General features: G+C 31.3%; 2 protein-coding genes across 8 annotated transcripts in view; one reads left to right on the top strand and one right to left on the bottom strand.

Annotated features, from left to right (window-relative positions):
• Window positions 1-2434: 2434 nt before the first annotated feature.
• LOC655741 (putative leucine-rich repeat-containing protein DDB_G0290503) lies at window positions 2435-11577 on the top strand. 2 transcript variants are annotated; one of them, XM_962304.4, is made up of 3 exons: window positions 2435-2684; window positions 7998-9223; window positions 10828-11577. In XM_962304.4, the coding sequence occupies exons 1-3, from the start codon at window positions 2607-2609 to the stop codon at window positions 11495-11497; spliced, it is 1974 nt and encodes a 657-aa protein (XP_967397.1). In that variant the 5' UTR covers window positions 2435-2606; the 3' UTR covers window positions 11498-11577. The 2 variants fall into 2 exon arrangements, with proteins under 2 accessions (XP_967397.1, XP_015839862.1); XM_015984376.2 differs by lacking the exon at window positions 2435-2684 and adding an exon at window positions 4727-4840.
• A 1006-nt stretch (window positions 11578-12583) lies between these two features.
• The window catches only part of LOC100141776 (zinc finger protein 1), a 193074-nt gene continuing 186783 nt past the window's right edge, over window positions 12584-18874 (bottom strand). For 4 of the 6 annotated variants that reach the window (XM_064357843.1, XM_015984366.2, XM_008200526.3 and 1 more), the window contains 3 exons: window positions 16608-16748; window positions 15064-16552; window positions 12584-14130 (listed from right to left, as the gene is read on the bottom strand). In XM_064357843.1, the coding sequence (XP_064213913.1) occupies window positions 13937-14130; window positions 15064-16552; window positions 16608-16748 (1824 nt within the window). In that variant the 3' untranslated portion in view covers window positions 12584-13936. The remainder of the gene's footprint in view (window positions 14131-15063; window positions 16553-16607; window positions 16749-18874) is intronic. The other 2 variants (XM_064357844.1, XM_064357845.1) reach the window with 2 other exon arrangements.

Here is an 18874-nt window from a genome sequence, read left to right as displayed (position 1 = left end):
AAAAATCGATTCGAAACATGAAATTTATGATCCAAGGAAGAGATTAAAAGTTTGTACAATGCCCTCGTTGTATACATTTTGTGATCACTGTTTATTCGAGTGAACGATGCAATCACGAATTTATTTAGTTTATTGTGATTCATTGGAAATATGTAAAGGTTGGCAAGTTTGAAACGACCTTGTCTTCTATGTCACAAATGAGTAATTAGGATGCGAAGTGTGTGAGGCGATCGAAGGTTTCCCCACGATTTTTTTTTTCATTTATTTATTAAAGTTTCCACAAAAGTTTCTTCGCAATTTCTTTTTTTTTGTGATTTTGATTTATTTTGTATTCTTCTTCACTGTCCATTCCTTTTAGTTTATTTTTATTAATCTTATATTCATTTATTCGTCTTTTTTTGTTTTATGTTTTTTATTTTTATATTTTTATGTAAGTTAAGAAAAAATTAATTATAATAAATAAATAATGTTTATAAAAAACACAATACAACGTTTTGCTACGAGCGATGACAAGCACACCAAAACGAAAAATTGCGGAATTTAGAAACAGTTACTCGAAAACAACAACAATTTCCTAGTCAATGTGTGTGAAGAGTAATTATAATATTATCACAGTTTTTTTTGTTAGGTTTTGAATAAGTATGTGTAGAAATAAGCTAAAGGAACATAAAACAAAAATCTTCAATATGAAATGACTATAATCTGAAGAAACGAGGCGAGACGTGTATTTCTACCTCTAATTGCAGATATTTTAGTAATTTTTTAAAAATTATGTGTAATTTACTTGATATCGGAGTGAACGCATGGCTGCTTGAGGGCTTTGTAAAGACCCTTCAAGGGAAAAATTGAGAAGTTCTCGTATTATTTCTTTAGTAATTTAGCAAAATTTAAACGAACGTAATCGGATGTGAAAAAACTGATTTTCTGAGCTGCGCGTTCTTGATATGGCAAATATTATGCTCGTTAAACAATATATACAAAAAAAAATTTCTAAGAATTTCTTCTTAAACAATTTAGCTAAATTTAAAAGAACAAGTATTTAGTTGTAAACTTGCGCTCACTCGATTTGGCAAACATTATGCTTGTTAAACAGTAGGTATATACAAAGAAATCTCTAATTTCTTAAAAATGTCCTCTTAAATAATTTAGAAAAATTTAAAAACCAAAAATTAATTGCGTAATCAGTTGTAAAAAAACTAATTTTGTGAGCCGCGCATACTCGATTTGGCAAATGTTATGCTTGTTAAACAATATATACAATAAAGTCTATTTTTTGAGAGTTTCTTCTTCAACAATTTAGTTAAATTTTAAGGAACAAGTAATCAGTTGTGAAATGACTGATTTTGTGAGCTTGAGCTCACTCGATTTGGCAAACATTATGTTCGTTAAATAATATACACAAAAAAAATTCTAATTTCTTAAAAATTTTTTCTTAAATAATTTAGAAAAAATAAAAAAAATATAAATTAATTGCGTAATCAGTTGTAAAAAAACTGATTTTAAAAGCTGCGCATACTCGATTTGGCAAATATTATGCTCGTTAAACAATATATACGAAAAAATATAAATTATTCAAAGGTTAAATTTAAAAGAACAAGTAATTAGTTGCGAAAGGACTGATTTTGTGAGCTTGCGCTCACTCGATTTGGCAAACATTATGCTTGTTAAACAACATATACAAAAAAATCTCCAATTTCTTGAGAATTTTCTGTTAAACAAACTAGAAAAGTTTAATAAAACAAAAATTCATTCCGTAACAGTTGTGAAAAGAGTGATTTTGTGAGGTGCGCTCACTCGATTTGACAAACCTTATGCTCGTTAAACAATATATACAAAAAAATCTAATTTTTTAAGTTTTTTTTTAAACAGTTCAGCAAATTTTATTAGTAATCAGTTCTGAAAAGACTGATTTTGTGAGCTGCGCTCACTCGATTTGGCAAACATTATACTCGTTAAACAATATATACAAAAAAATCTCTAATTTCTTGAGAATTTCCTTTTAAACAATCTAGAAAAAGTTAATAAAACAAAAATTAATTGTTTAACAGTTGTGAAAAGAGTGATTTTGGGAGCTGCGCTCACTAGATTTGGCAAACATTCTGCTCGTTAAACAGTATATACAAAAGAATTCTAATTTCTTAAATTTTCTTTTAAACTATTAAGCAAAAAGTTTCCCAATTTCTTGCTCCAATTACTTGCTATGTCCATTACGTCCGTCCTTACTGTAATTTTTCTCGCTTACGTAAGTTATGGAAAAAGTCGTTTTGAGTTGAAAATAGTGCGTAAAAACCCGTTTTTGGTCCCTTTTGGCCCTTTGAAGGCCCCTTCCGCCTATTGTCTCTCAGCCGTTGCGCTTCTTACCTGTATTTCCTCCGAAGAGGAACGTTTTGCGCGCCACCAGCTTGTGGTCGCAGGTGTGGCGGAGCAAGGGACGAATGTATAACCGTTCACAATCAACTCAAGTCGACGCTGCTTGGAATTCCATCCAACGTTTATTTCACAATTCGTCGCGGAATCGAGCACACATCATGATGGTGGAAGAAAAAAGTGAAGTGTTGTTGAAAATTTTTTGGTGGTGAAGAGCGCAATCGAAAGAGTGTGCAAAAATGAAGTACAATACGATACAATGTGGCGAAAAGAAGTCCTCGTTTACCATTTATGCGGATTTATCGTCGCAGGATAAGGTAAATAAGAGGTTGTTCAACTTGGGATTTTTTCGAATGATGATGGGCAAATTGTGTCAATGGTGCAGTGTGCGAAAAAATTTTGAAATTTGATGGGAAAGTGATGAGTTGAATTATGTAATTGTGTGGATCGAGGGTTTCTTCACGGTTTAGTGATGAAATTACAGTGGAATTTTGCGGAATTTTTGACTTGAGTCAATATTTGAACGAGATAACGCTTGGTGAGGGAAAATTTTTTTTGATCAAAAATTGGTTCAAATTTCGACACTGAGATTAAAAGGATAATTTTTTAACCACTTAATTAATAACTTCAACAAAAGTACCACTCACGCAAGAGATTTTTTATTAGTACTTTTACTTTTTTTTTATTTTATGTTTTATACACATTTTATTTTTTACCAGTAATTTTTATGAAACAAGCAGTTTTTTTCTATAAGAACTTTATCTCTAAAAAAATACACAGTTGGTACCAATGTACATAGCACTAGAATGTTATTTTTAACAGTACCATAAACCATAGAAATATATTTTTTTCTTTTTTTCCTAGAATCGGTTTTCAAAAGTGTGTTTTAGTAAGAATTCTGTTTTTTTGTCTAAAAAATACACAGTTGGTCACAATGTAGATAGCATTAGAATGTTATATTTAACAGTACTACCAACCATAGAAGATATTTTTTTGATTTTTTTTCTCAGAAATTGTTCTCAAACGAGTGTTTCACTAAGAGATCTGTTTTTTGTTTAAAAAAATACACAGTTGCTAGCGATGTAGATAGCACTAGAATGTTATCTTTAATAATACTATTAACCATAGAAATATAAAATATATATTTATATTTATATAAAATACATTTTATTTTTTTTCTAATAATAGTTTTATTAACAATTCTATTTTTTTTTCCTTCTAGGAACTTTATTTCTACAAAAAATACAAAGTTGGTGGCGTTATATGTATAAATATAAATAAAATATAAGACATATATTACTTTTTATACTTTAATATACCTAGTATAAATTAGTATATATAGTAAGCGAGTGCTTTAATAGTATTAGTAACTTCAGTACTTTTTTTACAACGAAAATGTGTTTTAATATAGCTTTTTTAAAATTCAAATGAGTGTTTTAATGATAATAATTATTATACTATGTATCTTTTTTCGAGGAAATTTATACAGTTTTGTAGGAATATAGTTTTTAACAACAGTGGTACCAAACTTATTAAAAATTGTGTCAGTACATTTTTTTTAGCAATTTTGTGAATTTGATGACTTTAACACAACCAACTTTACAAAAATTACATAAAAAGCTAGAGTTTTTGTTAAAATTATCTCACTAAACTGTCTAAAAAAAGTGTTTTAATATTTTAATTTCGTTCTGTTTTATTATTTTTTTAAAAACGTTAATATATTTGTCACATATCTGAGTTGCATACTTAATTTTTTCTTTTTGCATAAAAATAGCAAGTCAATTCCACACCCACCTTTGGAATGACTAAACCTTTCTCAACCCTCATTTCGCAACACTATATGTGGGTTAAACCCAGTTAAACCCGAGACAAAGACATTGTCTTATCATCTAAAATTATGAGCAAGGCTAACTCGCTCCATACCAATAATAATTAAATAGAAAGTTGGATCGAAAAGTTGGTCACAAAACGTTAAATTTTTATCGAAAACTTGTTTCGGCCTTTGCCTCGAGGGGCGCCATTTTAACACAACAGTTCATTGGACTGTTTAATATGATTTGAACGTTATATGTTATCGCTTGCCAAGGAAATGGTTTAACCACTTATTTTCCTCGTTATCACATTGCATTTGCATGACAAACAACACTATAAAACCAAATGTGACTAACACACCACCATCTTTATCAATTAGTCTCATTGTTTTTAATTGGCTGAAACGGAAACAATTGATTAGAATAGAACGCGACGAAAAAGGAGTGGTCCCCAAGTGGTGCCTTGCGGCAAAACCGAAAAAGTCGGGTCAAAGTAGGCCGGTCAAAGCTTAAGGGTTTTCGTGGCTCACTTACAGTTAACTGTAATCACAATTGATCAAATAACTTATTGTCTGAGATAAGATAAGTTATCGTGCTTGGTTTAATAAAGTAATGTAAAAATTATGTTCTCGGGGTGTTTGAGACGTCCAGTGATTGTCAAGGTCAGTTAAATGGGCGCCATTGTGGTCACGTGACGCACCCTAACCTAGAAATACCAATCACGTGACCAAAAAATATGAATAACTTATTATGGAGTCTCTCGGTCAAGGGAAACGCGCACGCGTCTCTTCTTCGTCGGAAATGTTTGGAATGCTGTTCTGCTTAATCAGCTATTTGTGTTTTTTATGCGATGGATGGCAAGGATCATCTTGCTTTTCGTCCGCCCTTTCACTTGGTTTGTTCGTAAACCGGGTTATGGGCAGGCTAAGGTTTAAATTTGGCGCTTTTGTGCATTTTTTCGATGTTTGTGGCATTTGTTGAAGGCGGTTTTTATGGACATGATCGAAACGAAACGAGTTTTATTAGAACTAATACCGATTTCAAGGTTGGAGAGTGAAAGAGTGGAATTTCTATGCGTTTGATTGAAATTGTTTCGATGGTGTTTGGCTGTCGAAAGTTTTGAATAAAGTTTTTTTTTAGTTAAAAAATTCATAACTCGAAAACTAAAAGCTGCAAAGCAAAACGCTTTGTTTCGCTAATAGTTTTGAAATCTTTTGTTTAAAATTTTCACAAAAATGAGAAAAAAACTCACTTTAACAAAGTTTTATGGACTTTTCTATGTCTATCGAGTCGTTAAAAGTAGAAAAAAAGTCAACAGGTTCAATTTTTGAAGATTTGATTTTTTCAATTTTTGCAAAATTTTTTTCGATTTTTGGTTATGAAGAAGTAACTACGGAATTATTGGAGAAAACCTTGTGAAGTTTACTATCGTTGGAAAGCTCAATTAATTATCTATCTTTTCCAAAAAACATAATAATTGTTCTCCGCTTAGTATTTTTCGAAAAAATTTCAAATAAATGTAAAAATTGGTAAATTAAAAAAACGTTATTACCAAAAAACTATTTGTAATTTGGCGATTTTCTCAATGGCAGTCGCTTCTCCTGATCATTTTACATAGACTTAGATTAAAATACTTCCACTTTTATCAAAAATTTTGCTTAGATTGAAAAAATGAAAATTTTTTTAAATTTTTCTCATTAAAAAATTCATAACTCGATAACTAAAAGCTGTAAACCAAAACGCGTGTTCCAGTGATTCTGCAGTTCATTAATAATTTTGAAATTTTTTGTTTAAAATTTTTACAAAAATGAAAAAAAAACTCACTCTAAGAAAGTTTTATGGACTTTTCTATCTTTTTACAACCCTTTAGAGTCGTTAAATGTCGAAAAAAGTCAACAGGTTCTATTTTTGAAAATTTAATTTTTCCAATTTTTGCGAAATTTTTTAAGATTTTTGGTTATGAACCAGTCACTTGGGAATTATTAGAGAAAACCTTATTAAGTTTACCATCGTTGGAAAGCTCAATTAATTGTCTATTTTTTCCAAAAAAGATAATAATTGTTCTCCGGTTAATAGCTTTCGAAAAAATTACAAATAAATGGAAAAATTGGTAAAATAAAAAAAAATTCATAACTAAAAAACTATTGGGAATTTGGCGATTTTCTCGATGGCAGTTGCTTCCCCGGATCATTTTACATAGGCTTAGATAAAAATAATTTCACTTTTCCCAATAATTTTGCTGTGATTGAAAAAAATATTTTTTTTTAGTTTCTCTTATTAAAAAATTCATAACTCGAAAAAAAGTTTTATGAACTTTTATATGTCTTACAACCCTTTTGACTCGTTAAAAGTCGAAAGGAAGTCAACAGGTTTGATTTTTGAAGATTTGATTTTTCCAATTTTTGCGATTTTTTTTACGATTTTTGGTTATGAAGCAGTCACTTGGGAATTATTAGAGAAAACCTTATTAAGTTTACTATCGTTGGAAAGCTCGATTAATTGTCTATTTTTTCCAAAAAAGATAATAAATGTTCTCCGGTTAATAGTTTTCGAAAAAAATGCAAATAAATGGAAAAATTGGTAAAATAAAAAAAATTATAACTAAAAAACTATTGAGAATTTGGCGATTTTCTCGATGGCAGTTGCTTCCCCGGATCATTTTACATAGGCTTAGATGAAAATAATTCCACTTTCTCCAATAATTTTGCTGTGATTGAAAAAAATATTTTTTTTTAGATTTTCTTAATAAAAAATTCATAACTCGAAAAAAAGTTTTATTGACTTTTCTATGTCTTACAACCCTTTTGAGTCGTTAGAAGTCGAAAGGAAGTCAACAGGTTTGATTTTTGAAGATTTGATTTTTTAAATTTTTGCGATTTTTTTACGATTTTTGGTTATGAAGCAGTCACTTGGGAATTATTAGAGAAAACCTTATTAAGTTTACTATCGTTGGAAAGCTCAATTAATTGTCTATTTTTTCCAAAAAAGATAATAATTGTTCTCCGGTTAATAGTTTTCGAAAAAATTACAAATAAATGGAAAAAATGGTAAAATAAAAAAAATTCATAACTAAAAAAACTATTGGGAATTTCGCGATTTTCTCGATGGCAGTCGCTTCCTCGGATCATTTTACATAGGCTTAGATAAAAATAATTCCACTTTTCCCAATAATTTTGCTGTGATTGAAAAAAATATTTTTTTTTAGTTTCTCTTATTAAAAAATTTATAACTCGAAAAAAAGTTTTATGAACTTTTTTATGTCTTACAACCCTCTGGAGTCGTTAAAAGTCGAAAAAAAGTCAACGGGTTTTGATTTTTGAAGATGTGATTTTTCCAATTTTTGCGATTTTTTTTTCAATTTTTGGTTATGAAGCAATAACTCCGGAATTATTAGAGAAAACCTTATTAAGTTTACCATCGTTGGAAAGCTCAATTAATTGTCTATTTTTTCCATAAAAGATAATAATTGTTCTCCGGTTAATAGTTTTCGAAAAAATTGCAAATAAATGGAAAAATTGGTAAAATAAAAAAAAATTCATAACTAAAAAACTATTGGGAATTTGGCGATTTTCTCGATGGCAGTCGCTTCCCCGGATCATTTCACATAGGCTTAGATTAAAATAGTTCCACTTTTTCTAATAATTTTGCTGTGATTGAAAAAATATTTTTTTTCAGTTTTTCTCGTTAAAAAATTCATAACTCAAAAATTAAATGTCGTAGAACGTGACTGTTTGTCCCAGCGTATTCTACGTATAATGCTTGTATTTTTTTATATTTGAAGTTTTGAATTTTTTGAGTTTAATTTTTAATTTTTTTCAGATGGCGTCCAGCGAGGCCGAAATCGCCTCAATCCGCTCCGAGCTCGAAATCGTCCAAAAAGCCCTCAAAATCCAAACGAAACGTTGCCGCCAATTAGTCACCGAATACACGCGCAAACTCCAACAAAAAGACCTCCAATACCAAAACGAAAAAGCACTTCGTGACAACCAACTGGCTAAAGTTTTGCGCGCTCTCATAATTTTCGAATCACGCCTCAAACAAGAACAAAAATTCATCAGTCACCAACTTAAAGAAAAAGACTACATTATCCACAAACAAAGCAGCGAAATCAAAAAACTCCTCTCGAACCAATTCTGCAAAAACTGCAACCAATTCTACAATAACACCAGTTCAAGCCCAAACTTTGAAAGCTTAGAGAGCAGTTCCGAATACGTCGACTACCAAAGCTCGATTGACAGCAGCAGCGACATCTATGCAACGATTTCGGAAAAAAGCTACGAGCCCGAAAGTAAAATTTTCACGAAAAATGTCAACAACTCCCGGAAAATGAAAAAGTTTCAACACCGGAAAAGTGTAGGGAGTTACTATGAAGTGCTGGAAGCACAAAATGATGAATCGAGTGAAGAAGACAAGAAATTGAAGATAAGTGACTCAATCCCGCCTTTTGAAGGTGAAGAAACTAACAATAACTGGTACGCAAGTGCGAGTGACCCGGACGATGACGAGCACAGAGACATCTACCGGAATAATCCGGTGCTAGAGTGCATGAACCAAATCCTCTTGCAAAACATCAATGACTCGATCAATTCACCGCCAAAAACGCCAAACACCGAACGCAAAACTTTGAAAAAAGTCAAATTCGAAGACGAAGAAACGAAAAATAACGCAACACTGACGAAAGAAAATGTGGAATATTACGAAACACCGATCCAGAAAGTGCCAAACTTTTACGAAACGCCTCAGAGTATTTACAGTAATGACTATGAGCAGATTTTGAGTAAATGTTCGGAGAGTTTTGTTGAAACTAAGCCGAAAATTAGGAAAGGGACTCCGCCGGCTTTGCCCCCAAAGCCTGCGAATTTAACAACGTTGAAGTATAAAGTGAAGAAAGAGCCAGAAAGTGTTGAGTCTGAACCGGATTATTGCTCGATTTCTGAGCTGAATCTTCCGCCAAAGCCAGTGGGGAGAAAGATTAATGTTGTGGCGGAGATCAATCCGCCTTTGTCGCAGGATGTTATCAAAAAGTTAGATTCTGGAGGGAAAAGGTTTGTTTTTTATTTTTTTATTAAGCTATTTATTAAAAAAAAAATTCACCAATTTTTTAAGTTCCTATCGACTTTATTATTTAAAAATCAAATATCCTAATAATATTTTTGTTATACAGGGTTAGTTTATAAACAATTTTACTACATATATATTCCGAAAACTGATAATCACACAGAATTCGCATTTACGTTTTTGTGTATTTTGTTTGTGATTTTTTTCAGGATTTTTTTACTTTTTCTTATAATTAAAGTTTATTATTGTTGTTATTATTATTATTATTAATATTTTATTTTAATTTTTATAACTATTAAATTTTTTTACGAAGTACCACGCTCGTTATCTGAATTTTTTCAGAATTTTTATGCAATTTCTACATAATTAAAGTTTATTATTATTATTATTATTATTATTATTATTATTATTATTATTATTATTTTATTTTAATTTTTATAACTATTAGAAATTTTTACGCGAAGTACCACGCTCGTTATCTGAATTTTTTTCCGAATTGTCATGCAATTACTACATAATTAAAGTTAATTAACTAATTAGAATTGTTAGGATTTTTTTTCAGATCATTGTTTAAACAAAGTTATCTGAGTGTTTCCAGAATTTTTCTACAATTTCTACATATTTAAAGTTAATTATTATTATTATTATTATTATTATTATTATTATTATTATTATTATTATTATTATTATTATTATTATTATTTTATTTTAATATTTATGACTATTAGAAATTTTTACGCGAAGTACCACGCTCGTTATCTGATATTTTTTTCCGAATTTTCATACATTTACTGCATAATTAAAGTTAATTAACTAATTAGAATTGTTAGGATTTTTTTTCAAATCATTATTTAAACAAGGTTATCTGAATTTTTTCAGAATTTTTCTACAATTTCTACATATTTAAGGTTAATTATTATTATTATTATTATTATTATTACTTTATTTTAATTTTTATGACTATTAGAAATTTTTACGCAAAGTACCACGCTCGTTTTCTGATTTTTTTTTCGAATTTTCATACAATTTCTAATATTTAAAGTTAATTATTATTATTATTATTATTATTATTATTATTATTATTATTATTATTTTATTTTAATTTTTATAACGATTAGAAATTTTTACGCGAAGTACCACGCTCGTTATCTGAATTTTTTTCCGAATTGTCATGCAATTACTACATAATTAAAGTTAATTATTGTTATTATTATTATTATTTTATTTTAATTTTTATGACTATTAGAAATTTTTACGCGACGTTATCTGATTTTTTTTCCCGAATTTTCATACATTTACTACATAATTAAAGTTAATTAACAAATTAGAATTGTTAGGATTGTTTTCAAATCATTATTTGAACAAAGTTATCTGAATTTTTTCAGAATTTTTCTACAATTTCTACATATTTAAGGTTAATTATTATTATTATTATTATTATTTTATTTCAATTTTTATGACTATTTGAAATTTTTATGCGAAGTACCACGGTCGCTATCTGAATTTTTTATTATTATTTTTATTTTTAGTATTTTAACTAAAATTAACCATTTTTTTTGAACTGCTTGAATTAATTTCAACGTTTTGCTAGTGAACCGCCACCACCCGAAAACTTGGTGAAAAAATGCGTGGAAAAGATCAACATCCAGCTCGCCAAACAAACGCCGATCAAAAAACCGGACCCGGAAATTCCCAAACTGCCTCAAGTATCCGAAATAATAATCCCAGAAGAAGAGGAAAAAACAGACGAAAGAATAAGTCACGATAACTACGTTAAAAACAATTCCCAAATTCTGAAAGGCAAAAAATTCGAACCCAACAGACGTCCAATTGTCATGGGGACGTCCGTTTCGAGCCTAATTTCCGGTTTCAATAACCAAAGTTTATCGGAAATTCGGCAAAAACAGCGCGTTGAAAAAGCAGCGTTTGACTTGAGCCAGAACTTCGAGGAGTTCAAACTGGACGATTGTGAGATAGAGGAGTACAGTGTGAGTGAAGAGGAGGTCAAGTCGGATGTGGATTTGGACGCGAGTTCAATTAGGAGGTCTCTGGAAGTGCAGAAGACACAACCGACCTATGAGCATTTTTTAGAGTGTACTGGGTTGAGTTCTAAGTCGATTTTAACGCCTTCTAGGCTACTTAGTAACCATAAAAGTATGCTTAAGCCCAAGGACATTAAATTGAGGTCCAAGGTCAAGGCGAATTTGTTTGAGAGACACAGCACAAGTACTATTAAATACTGGTCAGAGCCTTACATTTAACTGTATTAACGTTTTACCAATATTTATCAGCTTATCTATTGTACATACGGTATTGTTATCAATAAATTTATTTATTTCAACATGGCGCTTTTTTTTCCCACCAATCGCATGAAAGAGGCTAAAAGTTTGGTAAAAAAATAATTAAAGTAATTTCAAATTTGGCGCCATTTCTACTTCAAATTTCAACAAATCAGAAGCTGGAATAATAAAATATATAAAATATATAAAATATATAAAATATATAAAATATATAAAATATATAAAATATATAAAATATATAAAATATATAAAATATATAAAACATATAAAATATATAAAATATACAAAATATATAAAATATATAGAATATATAAATAAATATTCAAATATTAATTTTTCGTGATTTATCTCAAAATTACTGATAATTGTAAATCTGGGCCATTTCTGACTAGTTACATGTTTTAACCCATATTATGATAATCTATATTAATTCAGAATTAAGTCAAATTTGACTTAAACTAGATAAATTTAAGTATTTCATGCTAGTTTTTTGCTGTTTTGAATAAAATAATTTGAAATTTAACACTATTTCAGTAAACTACTATCAACCCAAGAATAGATGGCGCTGAATAGTTACAATTAAGCAACTAAGAAAGCTTTCTGCAACAAAACAATATTTAAAGCATCTGTGTAGTTTGGCTATTGCTTACAAGAGGGCGCAGAAATATATTTTTTAAATAATTTATCAACGAAATATCGCTATTATTATTATTGCAGGTTGTAAGCTTTAATACAAAAAAAAATCATTTTTAGTCCGATTTCAATTTTTTTTGGTAAATACACCTTTACAGCTTCCTGTAATAAAAATTATTACAAATATTGAAGTATAAATTTGATAAATTCAACTATAAAAAACAAATACAAATTTTTTTTATTTTATTTTTTACAATTTTTTATGACAAGTTATCAAGATTTTCAAAAAATTAGCAAGTGTCGTAATATTATTCAAATTTAAAAAAAGAACGGTTTATTACTGATTGCATGACCCGGTTAATTTTCCTCATTTCTAGGTAAAAAATTGGGATTTTTGTCAAGAAAAAGCCTTGGTGATGGCAATTTATAGTTTATTTGTATCGAGTAAAATACAATTTCCAACTTTTCATAATAGAATTTGACACAGACATACTTTATAATCACCATTTTTACAAGACAATCTAGAAAGTAAAAAAATATAATTATAATAATAACAAAAAGAATGTTACATAAACTGGACATGTAAATGAAAAAAAAAAAAACAAGAAAAAAATATACATAGAACTAATATATATTACAAAATCTTTGGTTATACTAGCCATGGCATTGGTAAAAAAATTTACATTTTTTGTTAACAAATAAAATAAAAATTATTACACACAACAATATTGCAAACGAATAAACTAAATTACGAGTAGGATAATAGTAAAAAAATTGAGGAAAGAACGAACGAACGGTCGGACATGCACTAGAGAAAGGAAGAGAGAGAGGGAGAAGTAAACATTGAATATGTACAGAAATAGCTATACACTGAAATCGTAGAATATCTTAAGTAATTATTAAAATTTATATTCCTTTAATATTATATAATGTTGTATACATATTTTAATATTCGAAAATGTCTCACATACCTTGAGAATTCTTTAATAATAAATGCTACTTTATGAATTAACATTAGCAGTACTAAGTAAATAGGTTTATATCAAATGGCTACATTATTGTCAACAAATCTTATCCATTAGTCACACGCTGGAAATAATAATCTTAGGTACGCAATTTGGAATGGTTTCATCGCGGCGGCTGGGGGCAAGATGGCGTGCGCGGAGCGCGCACGCCATCTTGCCCCAAGCCGCCTTTTTAAAGTACTCTAAAACTCGTGGTAACTCAATCACCGTTTAAATGCTTCTTATAAAAGTGAGTTAGTTGCACCATTTGTTCATTGTATTGTTTGGTTACTACGTATTGTCATGAAACGCCCCCTTATTGTACTGTTATCAACTAAAGGCATATAACTATCAATATCGATGTTCCGAAACCAATCTACAATCACACAAAGGCTATTATACAATCGTTGGTGTGTATGGCACTTCGAAAGCAACACGTTTTATTTTACAATATCTACAATAAAAAAATATTTTAAATATTCCAATCACAATAACGTAACTACGGCGCATTGCACATCGAACACTCTGCCTCCAGCTGCCCTTTGCTGGAAGACATTTGATTCAACTGGCACGAAACTGTATACTTTAATCAGTTAATTAAATCGGAGTATTGTTATACAGGTACCAGACAAGTATGTACATGCTAATTTCAAAACCAACGAAACTCTTATAAACTCTCTTTTAAATACTATTTACAACATTTGGGTTTTTTGCGTGGCAAGAAGGTCAAAGTCTAAGTACTGGAACTGATTCGCAACCGAATCTACTCTCTGTACGGCTTACAATACGAATAGCGATGGTTCATATGCTGGCTGTAGGAACCAGAGTGTGAAAAACGTTTCAGACATTTCACGCACTGAAACGGCTTCTCGCCGCTGTGGAGACGCTTGTGCTCGGTCAGGTGGTGCTTGTGCTTGAAGGCCTTGGGACACTCGTCGCATTTGTGCGGCCTTTGACCTGAAAAAACACACCTTTTAAATTTTGCGCCAAAACTTGAAAATTTTAAGTTGTTTCAGTTTTAAGTTTTAAGTTTTAAGTTTTAAGTTTTAAGTTTTAAGTTTTAAGTTTTAAGTTTTAAGTTTTAAGTTTTAAGTTTTACCCCGAATAGATGGAAAATAATGAAGACTATTTGGTTTTGATAAATTTTGACAAGGCTAAATTTTGTGCCGATATTTTCCGAACGGTTGGTCTTAGTGAGTTGATTCTTGCAAATTTGGATTCCGCCGGTCATTCTGCGTTAGAAACACACAATTCTAAGAACGTAACCCCGAATAGTTGGAAAATAATGCAGACTATTTGGTTTCGATAAATTTTGACAAAGCTAAATTTTTGCCGATATTTTCCAAACGGTTAGTCGTAGCGAGTTGATTCTTGCAAATTTGGATTCCGCCGGTCATTCTACGTTAGAAACACTTACTTCTAAGGACATGACCTCGAATAGAACGAAAATAATGAAGACTATTTGGTTTCGATAAATTTTGACAAGGCTAAATTTTTGCCGATATTTTCCAAACGGTTAGTCGTAGCGAGTTGATTCTTGCAAATTTGGATTCCCCCGGTCATTCTACGTTAGAAACACACAATTCTAAGGACGTAACCCCGAATAGTTGGAAAATAATGGAGACTATTTGGTTTCGATAAATTTTGACAAGGCTAAATTTTTGCCGATATTTTCCGAACGGTTAGTCGTAGCGAGCTGACTCTTGCAAATTTGGATTCCGCCGGTCATTCTACGTTAGAAACACTTACTTCTAGGGACATGACCTCGAATAGAACGAAAATAATGAAGACTATTTGGTTTCGATAAATTTTGACAAGGCTAAATTTTTGCCTTGCAAAATGTTTTAAGTTTTAAGTTTAAGTTGTAGTTGTTTTAAGTTTGGTTCTTACCTGAATGCTCATATTTGTGCCTCGCCAATGAGCTCTGCTTCGAAAACGCCTTATCACATTGATCACAACTAAACTGCCCCTCCACTTCTCCATCTCCTCCACCTCCAAGTACAGGACTCCCTAGACTTTTCAACACATACTGTGACACTTTCCCCCTCTTCTCATCCCCTCCATCGTCAATTTTCGGACTTAACGAATTCAAACGATTCGTAATCAATTGGCTTAAACTGGGTAAATCCCATTGTTCCATTGGCACTAAACCCATCGTACCCATTGATAATTTCGGTTGTGCTAGAATTTGTGCCAACCGACTACTATTATTAAAATCAATGGGCGATGGTGGTGTTTTAGTTAAATTAATAGCTTCATGGTCCAGTTCAGGCCTGGGGGAACTACCGGGAGTTGAGGATTCGATTGACGGTGGTCCTCGTTTCGTTGACAAATCTAGCGGTTGTTCATTGTAGGGTGAGATAGTGAGTGAGGAAGGCACCAAAGGGTAGCGCAGGGCCGGACTGTAGGGCACCTGTATGAGGCGCCCTTCGCGGCGGTCACGGGCCCTTGTGTTCTGAAACCACACCTGGACCACACGAACTGGAAAACCAATCGTGTCGGCGATTTTCTCCAAATCTTCGCGTTTTGGGCGCGGATTTAGCTTGTAGTGATCCTTGAGTACTTTCAATTGTTCGTCGGAAATTAACGAACGGACTCGGACTTTACGGCCGTCTTCTGACACGTGATCGGTGGTGGTAACCGATTCGCTGTCGATTTCTTCATCTTCTTCTTTCACTTGGACGATATCTTCCAGTTTTGCGGCGAGACCTTCGCTTGTTTCGTGTTGTTCTTCTTTGGGGGAATGTTGTGATGAGTTGTCACTTGATGATGATTCCGAGGAGAATTTTGAAATGTTGGCCTGTAACAACTGTTTGGTTACAGTTGCGTTGACTGTTTCCAGGATGCGTTTTACCGCCTCCAAGTCGCCGGTATTATTGGGGGCGGTTTCTTCATTCTTCGTTGTTTCGTCTTCGTCCATCACCAGTTCGCCACAACTGGACGTGTTCGACTTGAGTTCTTCTTCTTTGATTGGTGGCGTTTGAACGTAATCATCGCCAGGAGGGAGGGGAGGTCGGAGTGGTGATTGTTGTAACTGTTCAAAAATGTGGCCTAAACTCGGAATAGAGTATGGACTGATTGATGGGAGGTTTGGCGGTGCCAGATAGAAGGGTGGTTGAAGAAATTCGGAATATTTTGGAAGAATTGGAAGATAGGTGTTGTGGTTGGGACTTGTGTTGATGTTATTGTTGATTGGACGTTGTTGTTTTAAGGGGCGATGATTTTGGGGGGTGTTGGGACGTGCACGACCCAATTTTAAATTCATCACGAGGCATTTTTTCGATGTCATGTGACTAGAATAGGATCCTGAGTGGGAGAAGCGTTTGCCACAGTTGGGACATTCGAATGGTTTTTCGCCACTGTGGATTCGAATGTGTTCCTAAATGAAACCAAAAATGAGAAAAAATTGTTCGCTGAAAGTCTAGAAAACTTACCTTTAAATGGTGTTTGAATTTAAAGGCCTTATCGCATTCGGTACATTTGAATTTGCGAAGTACGGCGCTCTCGTCATGGCTGATCATGTGACGTTGAAGGCGGTACACGTTGGCGAAGGTTTTGTTGCAGATTTTACAGGACTGCAAAATAATAACGGTTTTTGACAATTTTCCAAAAAAAAAAAAGATCAATTTTCAAGAATAATCTCATTTTTTGACTTAATTCTCAAATTGAAGATTTTTTGTTTTTGACAGTTTTTTTCCGTATTTGACAATTTCAAGCTTATTCAGTCAATTTCTGTTGTGTATAAAAAATATTAATTGGACCAAGTTTCAAGAATATTTCCATTTTTTGACTTAATTCTCAAATTGAAGATTTTTTGTTTTTGACAAATCTTTTCTGTATTAGACAATTTCTCGTTTATTCAGTCAATATCTGTTGTTGTGTATAAAGAAAAATATTATTTCAATAAACATAAATAAAAAACGCCAGTGTTCGATCAGTCCCTTTCTGTTTTTGACAAAAACTATGACGATTTTACATACTACTTACAATGTCTGCGACAAACATTAATCTTGAAAATAACAACGGTTTTGTTTTTGACAACAATTTATTGTTTTTGACTATTTTTGAAACAGTTGAATACTATGTTTTTGTTTTTGACAATGTAATTTTTGTATTTGACAATAATATTTTCAGCTTATTGAAATGTGAACATTTGATAATTTTTATTATGTGTTAAGAAACAAACAAATAAAAAACGCTTTGTTTTTGACAAAACCTATGCCGATTCTGCAAACATTGTTTTCGACAGGCATTAATTTCCTCAAACATGTATAAAAAAACAGAACATGTTTTTGTTCTCTTTTTTATTTTTGACAATGGCATTGTTTCTAAGTAAATTTAATATTAAATACTTAAAAAAAAAGAACTTTTGTCTTTTTGTTTTTGACAACAAATTTTTGGGTTTGACAATCACACTATTTCCAGCTTAATTAAATGAGAACATTGTTAATTTTTGTTGTGTTTAAGAAAAATGCAATTACAATAAACAGAAGTAAAAGCAAATATTTGATTTGTTCCTTTCTGTTTTTGACAAAAAAATATGTTGAAACACTGTTTTCGACATCCATTAATTTTAATTAATATTAATTTAATAAGAAAAAATCGACAATTAAGAACATTTTTCTTTTCTTTTTGTTTTTGACAACAAATTTTTGCATTTGACTGATTTATGTTTTTGACATTTTTGGACGAATTTCAAGAGAATACAGCTTTTCAACTTCATTTTAAAGCTAATTAAATTGTAAAAAAATAGTTTTGCACCTAACAAAAGAACTTTTTTGTTTTAGACATCGTAATTTTTGTATTTGACAAGTTTTTAAACATTTATTTCGTGAAACGTAGACTTAGACATCAATATTTTGTTTTACAGAAGGCGAAGCTTTGTTCGCTTTTTAAACTTCAAGTTAGATTTTTTTATAATTTTATTTGAATGTGATTTTTTCACTAAACTAGTTGCTTTCCACTCAATTGCTCCAAAACTTGGAATTTTTTGCCGGAATGTAGTCGCGATCAATCACCTCGTCCGGCTCGTGTAATTATTATTAAAACAATTCGTGTGTTGTTAACGAAGGGTAATTTTTGTGCAGCTGTGTGAGAGAGGACAAAACAATTACTCATCTTATTACCGATGTTACGTAAACACAGCAATTGACCTCGGAGCCCTTATGGCCTTTCCATTAATGTGAGTCAAACATCACAACTCGAGGAGAGTTCAGATGAGGAGTTTTAGACGACGACGACGACAACCAGTAGCTTTTAATTAATACAAACACACAACATTTGGTGACATTTGACACGTGAAGAGATCATGTGAATAACGACGATCGAATCGGTAATCATAATAATGAAGCTTGTTAAAGAGTGACTTGAGAAATTCTCGCTGAATTACGCCACTCGATTCGATTTAATTTAATTTTCGGCTGAAACAAGCAAGCGCGCTTACTTTATAAGTGGAAGTATTTTGAGCGCAACTTGTGAGTTGCTTTGTGTGGTTGACTAAAAATAAAGACGAGATCATAAAAAAACCAATAGTTTGTTACGGATTAAGGCACACATTTGAAATTAATTGGCCGCATACGTGCTCCTAATTAAATTAAAATACCACTTCGTACAATTATTACAAACGTAAACGATTAATGTAGACTCAAATTTAAACTGCGCCAAAAATAAACAATAATTAATTAAAAAATTTGCTTAAAAT

The sequence above is a fragment of the Tribolium castaneum genome, chromosome 7 (assembly GCF_031307605.1).
Source record: "Tribolium castaneum strain GA2 chromosome 7, icTriCast1.1, whole genome shotgun sequence".
Lineage (NCBI taxonomy): Eukaryota > Metazoa > Arthropoda > Insecta > Coleoptera > Tenebrionidae > Tribolium > Tribolium castaneum.
This window is presented reverse-complemented; position numbering and strand designations above follow the sequence as displayed.